Here is a 9,979-nt window from a genome sequence, read left to right on the forward strand (position 1 = left end):
GAGAGAGGGGGGGGGGGGATGGAAGGAGAGAGAGAGGGGAGGGAGGCAGCCTACACAATATACACACAGAGGTACAGACAGTAAAGGTGATGTTGCTATAACCTGAATGAAAAATGGTACAGATATTTATAGTAGTGTTAATGATAATAATCATAATGTTAATGATTATAATAACAATAATAACAGGACTAGTAACAATAGTTGTAGCAGAGGGTGTCCAGCAGGAACACGGGGGCAGCAGGTGACTCGCAGCCACAGATCCAGACTCCACAGCTCCAGAGCCAGAAACACCTGCAGGAAGTGATAGGAAGAGAGAGGAGAGGGACGAGAAAGCACAAGACTACAGGAAAGGGAAGAAGTCGAGTTAGTAACATGCGTTAATGGGATGAGGTTGCATACAGAGGGAGAGAAAGAAGGAGAGGAGCTTAGTGCATCATGGGAAATCCCCCAGCAGTCTAGGCCTAAATACCATATAAATAAAATGTATTGCAATGTCAACCATGTGTTTACCAATGTTGACATGTAGCAACACATTTATTAAAATAAAAAATATACTGGGCCTGTGCAGGTGCAGGCTAAGTACTCTGGCTTAGGAGGCCATGGGGTGGTGACGGTCAGGGCTACGTTTAGGCACGAGAAAATGGGTCCTAAAGGCCAATTTCAAAAGCAGTGACACTGCCAACTGTAAGCAGTTCACTACATTTGGAGGTGGCCTTTAAGGCAATTAGCTACTGTACTTAAAAACATAATTTTCCCTCGTTGTGAAATTAACTCTTACAAATATAGCCCAGGACTGCCGTGTCTAATGCGAGGGTATGGCATCATTTAACACAAACGATAACATGATGTTCATGCCAAGGAGCTGGAGGTAAACACAAATGGAGATATCAGTTTCTGCAAAAGAACGCCTCAAATATGTTGTACAGTTTAATCAGGAATCATATTAATTAATACTTGCATGCAGTGCAATTTACTCTCATAAATAAGGTGAACAGGAGGACAAATTATTTAAATTAATGCTGTTTTCAGTGTGTCAGCCGAGCAAACAGGAGTGCATAGTTTTATGTAGCCTATGTTATCACATGTTCGTTGCCTTATCGAGCCAAACGCTGTCCGCTAGCGTGTGGATGTGATGCGCTGCTTGTAAAAACACGTTATGGAAAAATAACACAATTTTATTGTCATTTACAATAAGTCATATTTCTTTTAACTCATTGTGAGTTGTAAGTGAGTGGATTGTTTGTATAGCCTAAATATATGTTTAAACACAAGAAGAATGCAATTGGTTTACTCTCTTTTTAAACTGGGGAATCCAACTTGGGTCATCCAGTCTTGCGTGTGTGTGTGTCCCTCCAGCCAGCAACACCACTAATCAATAGGGATGCCCGTTGCTGCAGATCGGTTATAAAGGGAGTGGAGCTCCGGTGCTCCCTTTCCTCCGGTGCAAAAGAATTGCGAGTTAAATTTTGTTTTGAAGCTTTTCGGTTAGAATTTGCCTCCTTTTCTTCATGCAGTCAGTACGTATTAATGATTTATAAAGGGAACGTGCTTGCAAGTGTGAGTATGCACGGTTTGTCTGAATATATTTTGTGGTTTTTGGGTGCACGCACACTTTTAGTGAGGTTTCTATGCACAGTTTTATAAATGGGACCCCTGTTCTTTTGCTGCACCGAATACTTCATTGCACTCTGGGGACAATTTTCCATGGTGCCCCCTTGTGTAGTAATGCGTGCAAGGGACTAAGTGTTGTTGCCAGCTGAAGTCAAAGCTGGCTGACATTCATTTGGGGAGGGGCCTCTGCAATAGCCCTGAGTTTTTCTAGGTATTTGTGGAGACCTGTGGTGTCGATTTGTCCCAAATATTCCAGTGAGGTTTTGAAGAACTCACATTTTTCCTGCTGCACCAGGTGGCCAAACTTCTTCAAGCGGCTCAGCACTGCTTCCACATTTTTCAGTTGAACTGCGTCGTCCAGTTACAAGGATGTCATCCAGAAAACAGTGCACATTGGGGAGCCCCTGAAGAACTTGGTCTATGACTCACTGGAAGATGGAGGGCGCTGACCTTGTGCATGGTACTGGTGAGATGTTTGCAGAAGCTCTCCTGGACTGGTAAGCCTGCGAGAGATCCAGTTTGCTGAAACGCTAACCCCCTGGGAATAGGATAATGTTCGGCACAGAGGGCTGGGTTAATGGTCATTTTAAAATCCCCGCAGATGCATGCAACTCCTGTTCTCGTTGTTATTGGCATGATGGGGGTGGCCCATTCACTGAACAGGACTGGGAAAAATCACCCCTATTTGTTGTAGGCACTCCAGCTCTGCCTCCACCTCCAGCCTGAATGCATAGGGGACAACACAAGCCTGAGAGAATTTAGGCTGATATCCTGGTTTCAGTGTCAGAGCTACCTCAAAGTCCTGCTAGGCTTAGCACAAGTTTGCGCCTTATTTACCTGTCTCTTTGGACATTCCTTCCACCTCTTCTCTTTTTAATCCACCTGGTGTCTTCAGTTTTGTTTCCCTGCTTGCTCTCTTTGCAGGTGCGCAAAATGTGGCCTCTTATTACAGCAGTGGCAGCTCTGATTCAACGATCACTTTCAGTGTGATTAGTTCTACCACACCAGGTGCACCCTCCCCCAGTGTTTATGAGAGGGATGTGGCATTCGCCTTCAAGGAGCTGCTCAATTGCTGGGACTCCCTTGCCACTGTCTCTATAGAGATTGGTAGGCAAGGGAAGCATCTGTTAACAAACAACAATTTAAAATTAATTTGTCATTCTGTTCACCTTATTTATGAGAATAAATTGCACTGCATTATTTTGCTAAAAAAGATATCTCCTTTGTGTTCATTATCCTTAATCATGGTTCTTTTTGTGTGCACTTTAAGTGATCTCATGTGATGGAAAATAATGAAATGGGTTTGTTTAGTCGGAAAGGCTTTCATGTGTTTGGCAAATTAACTAATATTATTAAATTATATTAAGTTTTATTGGTCTGTAATACTACATTTCATCCTTCTGCCATGCCAATTTTATTATGGATTCTACACACTGGCAGCATTGATTAAAATGGCTCAGAAGATGGGTACATTGGTACCCATCGGTACCCATCTTCTGAGCATCAGTGATATCTGTTGGGTGAGGTTCCTGTACAGACTTTGAATTCTCTCTGGTCCTGCACTCATGATGCTTGCTGGCTTTTCTACTCATGTAAGGTTTCTCTCTTCCTCTTAGTTTCCATGTCAATCTGAACCAGCTTTTTAGACAAAGATAACTGTAAAAATGTATTTAGTGGTTGAGTAGATGCTACTCTACATGCCCGCCAACATCCGTCTGTGACCACAAGCACTAGATAACATTGCAATTATTTGTGAGATGGTGTGCAAAATGGACTGATACTGAAAGACTGATAAAAATTAATATAGTAAATTCAGAAGCACTAAAGAAATGTACAAATGGGCTCTAAAGTTGTAATTTAAAGCATGCCATCTGTGGGATCTATAGAGATCTGCGGGAACTAACAGAATGTTAAGGAAGCTCTACAGGAAAAGGCTGGCGTTATTCTATCATTTTCTGATTTTTGCCGAAAATAATGTGTCTTTCTAAACTTTCCAATTTCCCTAATCTGTGTGGCACTCAGCCAATTTACTTTTTTCACCCAAGTGAAGATATAAATCCTGAAAAATAAAAAATAAAACAACATAACTGCATTGAGCCCCTCCTCCTCTATCCCATTAATGCATGTTACTAACCTGACTTCTGCTCTTCCCCCAAGTTTTGTGCTTTCTTGTCTCTCTCTTCTCTCTTTCTGTAGCTTTCAGTGGGTATTTCTGCCTCGAGCTGCAGAGTCTGGCTCAATGACTGCAAGCCTCGTACTGCCTCCAGACTGAGTGCAATTTGCCAACCTTAAAGCAAGTCCAGTTGGCCTTGATTTAAACTTTTCTTAGATACAAGTGACATGCAGAATCTTGATGTATCATACATTCTCACTCTGGTTGTCTAAATTCCTGCAGGAAACTGTAAGATTATTTTACTATTTATATAATCAAGTTGTTTTCTTCTGCGGAAATGCAGTGTGATTAATGTGGTTTGCTTTATGTCATGATGCATTTATTTGATGGAATTCTGTGATCTGTTGTATGTAGAGTACTGGCTTTGACAGCATGTATCAGACTCTTCATATTGCACAAATAAACAACAAAATAATCTCTATTTTTCTACTTATACAAACACTAGCACACACATTCTTGTATTTTTGTCATTGTTTTTTTTGGTCACTTGTAAGGACCACCTATTTTCATATGGACACGCAATTGAATTTCACTGTACCAATTACTGGCATACCAGAAATTGGTTCAAGATGAAAAGAAAGTGTTCCATTTCATTTATCATCTCTGTATGTTCATTACGTGGAATCCCATAGCACCACAAGGAAGCCTTTGCTCATGTTGAAACATTATCAACAGATATGTGCTACAGCAGTGCCATCCACCCACATCTTTCCAATGACTTCAATCAGAAGGGAAATTCTTGAGTCACAGTTGCACACATTGCACATCAAAGCATAAAGGAATAGAAATAATAATAGAAAGTTGATAAATAAATAAATATACACATTTAAAAAGTATTAATATAAAATACAAAGAAAATATAAAGGAGTGTGGATATGTAAAATATTTACATTATTAACAGAATTATAATTATGAACAGTAGAAGTGAATAAACAATAGTAGTAATAATGAGTACTGGTAGTGTTGATGTGGAATGGATTGAATATCCCTAAAAATCCTTAAAAACTCCAGTAACCAGAGTACTGAAGCACAGAATGCATCTCATGTGTACATCATGTTGTTCCTAGATTGATAATCAAAATAATTATCATTATACAAATATTTTTCAGTCCATCAAGCCATAACAGTTATACCAATGTAATTCTAAAATAATAATAATAAAACTATTAATAGCAACAACAGCAATAACAATAATAAATCCATCCAGCTGCAAATACCTATAAGGTAAGACTTACAACATAAAAGATATTTGGAAGCCAATGCAGTAAGACTGGACCTAAGTATTGTAGTTATTCACTGGGTAGGTTTTTGATTTGGTGATTTGGATATTCGCACCCACACTTCTGTTTCATACACACACCCCCACCTACACACACACCCCCACCAGCACTTCTGTGTCTTACACACACACACACCCACCAGTACTTCTGACACACATACACACACACACACACACACACACTTGTCATTGTCATCCAACTGCACATTCACAATGTACTTTTGAGCGAGATTTCATTGCAAGGCTCCGAATAAAAACAGAAGACAAGTAAAAGAAAAACAGTATATATATATAATTATATGCAATATAAAATAGAATAAATATAAGCATATAAAAGAAACAGAAACCAGATAAAAATATTGTGACATTTGTCAGGAATGTATCAGCAAACAGAAAAATGATTTGTAAGACAATATTCATAGTGCAAATATCTGTAGCAGCAGGATGTATTGTAACAGTGAAACAGACAGTATGATGCAGATAGTCCAGTTACTCATTGCAATAGAGATCACAGTGTCCATGTAAAGTGACTAGTGTCGTATGTATGGGAGGGATTCTCTCCACTGTCCTCACCATTCTCTCCACACATTTACAGAATGAGGCATTGCAGGCCCCAAACCAGACAGAGACAGCTGGTCAGTATGCTCTCTATTGTCCCTCTGTAGAAAGTGGTGAGGATGGGAAGGGGGAGGTTTGCTCTTCTCATCAAATGCAGAAAGTGCAGACGCTGCTGTGCTCTCAAGAACAGAGGTGTGGAGGGACCAGGTCAAAGTGTCTGTGATCTGCACCCCCAGGAATTTGATGCTGCTGACCCCGTTGATGATGAGGGGGGATTGACTTGGGTGATTTTTCCTGTAGTCGACGACAATCTCTTTTGTTTTGTTGACATTCAGAATCAGATTGTTTGTGTCACAACTTTCCACCAGGTGTTTCACCTCCTCTCTGCAGGCCAATTCGTTGTTGTCCCTGACGAGACCCACCACTGTCGTGTCGTCAGCATACTTAATGCACTTAATTTTACTTAATGATGTGGTTCGTACTGAACCTGGTACGACAGTCATGACGAACTTAACTCGGTGAAGAGCAGTGGGCTCAGTATGCAGCCCCAGGGGCAGCCGGTGCTGAGGGAGATGACGTTGGAGGGGTTTTTGCCAAGCCACACAGACTGGGGTCTGTCTGTGATGAAATCCAGCAGCCAGTTACAAAGGGGGGGTTTGAGTCCTAGGGGGGCCAGTTTGCTCACCAGGTGCTGGGGGAGATTGTGTTGAATGCTGAGCTGAAATAGCATTCACACGTGGGTATTGTTCTTCACCAGGTGTTGCAGGCTCAGGTGGAGTGTGGAGAAGACAATGTCCTCTGTGGAACAGTTGGAGCGGTAAGCAAACTGGAGCGGATCAAAAGAAGGGGGAGTTTGGAGATGATGTGGTTCTTCACCAGCCTCTCGAAGCAATTCATCATGATGAGAGTGAGTGCGACAGGGCGGTAATCGTTGAGTGGTGAAATTGTGGGGTTTTTTTGGAACGGTATGATGTTGGCTGTCTTGAAACAGGATGGGACGACAGCATGGGTCAGCGAGGTGTTAAATATGTCTGTGAGGGTGTGAGCCAGCTCATTGGTCATCCAGGGTTTCTGATTTGCCCATGTGGTGACAGTCTTGGTCCCAGAGACATCCTCCATGCACTTCTGGATGTATGCAGACACAGATTTAGCATACTCCGCTACATTGGTGTGTTGGTTTTCAGTTGCAGCTTCCCTGAACATTCCTTGAAAGCTGCCTTAATGTTTGTGTAAGCTCTGTCTAGTGTGTTTGAGCCTCTGGTTGCAAAGTTCACACGTCTTCATGTTGGCCTGATTAAAGTCCCCAACAACAATGAAAACACCCTCTGGATGTGTAGTTTGCAAGTCACTGATTGAGCGGTAGAGCACACTCAGAGCCTCCTTGGTGTTAGCATTGGGGGGATGTAAACAGCAGAGATGATGATGGTGGTAACTTCCCTGGGCAGATAGAAGGGTCTACATTTTATGGTCAAAAACATGATGTCCGGAGAGCAATGACTTGAGACCACTTTGGCATTAATTCTGTTTCTCTCTCGCTGTATGTTTTATAGCCAAAAAAACACTACCCGCATTTTGTACGTCTTTAGCCCCAATTCCATGTTAACAACTTCTCTCTCTGTCTGTCTGGGATCAATCATCGATGGCATTGGTCTGTTGGACAAGTAAAAAATAAAAGTGAGCATTCTCTGTTTTGTGTTATGCGTTCAGTGCAGCCTAAGAACATCCATTTAAAATAGGCTTGTAATAACTTTTAAAGTGATCATGTACAGGGAAACAATGCAAAAACAATGACACCACTGTGCAAATGTGAAATGACCACTGAAAGTAGAGGTCATCCTAGTCATCACAAATTCAGAATAACTGTATTGCAGAGATGTCCTAATCTGTAATGACCACACTTTATGTGATCAACATTGTGGCTATGGCAAAATTAATCTTACACTCACCTGGAGGTAATAAATTCTTAGGATCTCCGCAGTGTATGAAGGTATTTTTGTCTCTTCTTAATGCAAGCAAAAAAAAATGTTTTGACAGCAGATCGCGCTGCAATCAAAAATTAAGTTTGTAGTTTGTCACAAAAGTTTTAATTGCTATTTTGTTCTTATTGATTGCAAGTTATAAAAGTTTTCTTTGCGAGGCCAAAAGTTTTGCAAGTTAATAAGTTTTGCAAGTAAAATAGTTTTGCAAGTTAAAACGTTTTCCTTGCAAAAATTTCCTTGGACAATATTTAAAACTCAAAGTAAACAGGAGGAGAGAAGGCCTTTCCACATCAGTCCACGCTAACAGCACAGTGAGGAGGCTTCCCAGGTCTCTGCAGCTCTCTGGCACCAGGTGGGACATTTGATCCACAGTGTGACTCTGGGAGGAAAATGTGTAATAAATGCTTCAGGTGATGAAAAATATATAGTAAACAATACAGATGAGTCTTTAATAAATAGAATATTGTGGTGAAGTTAATTTTCTAACATAATTCTTTTCAAAAAGTAAATCTCTCATATATTCTAGATTCATTACACAAGTGAAGCATTTCAAACCCTTTTTTTGTTTTCACCTTTCTGCCTCTCTAATCAGCTAATTAATGTAAGGGGTCTGTAATCTCTCAGTCTGCTTCTGATGCTCACAATGAACTTTGCCACGGTATTCAAATCTTTTGAGATGCTCTTCTAAAAGATGCCTCAGTATTTAAATGTTGACAGCACTATTATGTCACATAAGTGGGAGAAATGGAACAAGGGAGACAGTGTTTTTGTGTTGTACTCTTAAGACAGACAATTTTATATCAGCTGTCAAATGTCCTGTAGCCAAGTTGTTCTAGTAACGTTACTTACAGTTAAAGCAGGCGCGGAGGCATCAGATCCTCAACAAGAATCTTGTGACCAATATAAAAAGTACCTTTCTCTCTTCTTTCTCCTATTCCAGACAATAATCCCACAAAATCTTGCCGACAGCAGCAGCCTTACTCAATATAGCAGGGTGGGGAATTAATTAACGTGATAACAGCCATGGTTAACGTTTTACAAGTTATACAGCTTCCATCATGTAACTAAGGACTCTACCACTAGCTTATTGGGTTTCTTACAAGTAACATTCTGAGGTGACGTCCAAATAAACGACTCGTAACCACTGTTACGTAAAAGGGTTAATTGATTTGCTTCAAATTGTTCGTTTGAGCTGTAAGTAAACGTTAACGTAATTAATAACTGATTCATAGTTAACTGTTAACATTGGTCTCAACAAAATCTAATGTTAATGTTGGTGTTGCAACATAACGTTACCACATTTATATATTAAAAAGCATTTAAAACCTTGTGAAGTCAATAACATATATGTATACCATAATGTCAATAACAGATATGCGAGTTATTTTAATATTTTCCGTCTTACCTTGACTGTGAGCTGGTAACAAACAACACGGACACAGGTTCCAACCTCCACCGTACAGCACCAGAGGTTTAGAAGCTACCTCTGCTAACGCAGAGTAGCATATAGCATTAGCTCCTTAGCATGAGCTAACTCGGTCATGTCGAGCTAGGCGGGAGTGGTTTCAGCAACACGTCACCTCAGCTCCACCCACGACCGGCCTCTCTGTCCATTTATGGTTATCCGGGAGTGACGCGCAATGAAGCGCTGCCAAGATGACGCCGGCCAGCTCCGCCCAATTCAGGCTTCAAAACTGCTCTTCAGAAACCAACGGGTGATGTCACAGATACTACATCCATTTTTATACAATATACAGTCTATGGTCACTACTTAATACTGCAGGAGCAGATTTTTTTTTAAAAACACAAAGAATTCCCATTGGTCCAGTCAAAAGGAATGTCATCAATTGCTGATTTTCTAAAATACTATATTTTATCATTTCATTTACTCACCAATACAAAAGCTGCTTTTGCAAGTCAGGTGATTAGTTTACAAAATAATGGCCATGTAAACACATCTCACAAACATGTGATGGCATAGTTTAATGTTGTGAGAAATATATTTTTTAGTCTCTATAAGTTACCAGTTTATTAGCTACATCTAGCCAAAAAGTACTATAATAATACGTACGTACGTAATACAACATTCCTGCCATAACTCCTCCATGAAAATGATAATGTTCAGTTTTGGATGAAACTGTTCTGGAGAGTTGTTGATTCAACTGTATGATGATTTTGAGAAATGCAAGTTTGTAGTGCTGCTGGTAATATGTATCACACGGACAGATGCTTTTCTTATTCTATCCATCCCATTAATATCTGAGACGATTCTAAACAACACACACTCTTTTGTTTAATACTGAAAAACATGCCAACAGACCACTAACATCTTCCAAAATGAACAAATGATAAAATAGTTTCAATAACAACTGAGCATTC

General features: G+C 40.3%; 1 protein-coding gene and 1 long non-coding RNA gene across 2 annotated transcripts in view; one reads left to right on the forward strand and one right to left on the reverse strand.

The window, feature by feature from the left end:
* The window catches only part of LOC123983530 (5-hydroxytryptamine receptor 3A-like), a 25,427-nt gene extending 21,573 nt beyond the window's left edge, over positions 1 to 3,854 (forward strand). The window contains exons 11-12 of the mRNA XM_046069788.1: positions 2,536 to 2,718; positions 3,808 to 3,854. Of these exons, the coding sequence (XP_045925744.1) occupies positions 2,536 to 2,718; positions 3,808 to 3,854 (230 nt within the window). The remainder of the gene's footprint in view (positions 1 to 2,535; positions 2,719 to 3,807) is intronic.
* Positions 3,855 to 5,340: 1,486 nt separating this feature from the next.
* On the reverse strand, positions 5,341 to 9,285 carry LOC123982458. The gene is made up of 3 exons (XR_006827981.1): positions 9,006 to 9,285; positions 7,568 to 7,979; positions 5,341 to 7,271 (listed from the first exon to the last, which is right to left on the reverse strand). It is a non-coding gene; the product is annotated as an uncharacterized LOC123982458 (long non-coding RNA).
* Positions 9,286 to 9,979: the final 694 nt, after the last annotated feature.

The sequence above is a fragment of the Micropterus dolomieu genome, linkage group LG14 (assembly GCF_021292245.1).
Source record: "Micropterus dolomieu isolate WLL.071019.BEF.003 ecotype Adirondacks linkage group LG14, ASM2129224v1, whole genome shotgun sequence".
Taxonomy (NCBI): Eukaryota; Metazoa; Chordata; class Actinopteri; order Centrarchiformes; family Centrarchidae; genus Micropterus; species Micropterus dolomieu.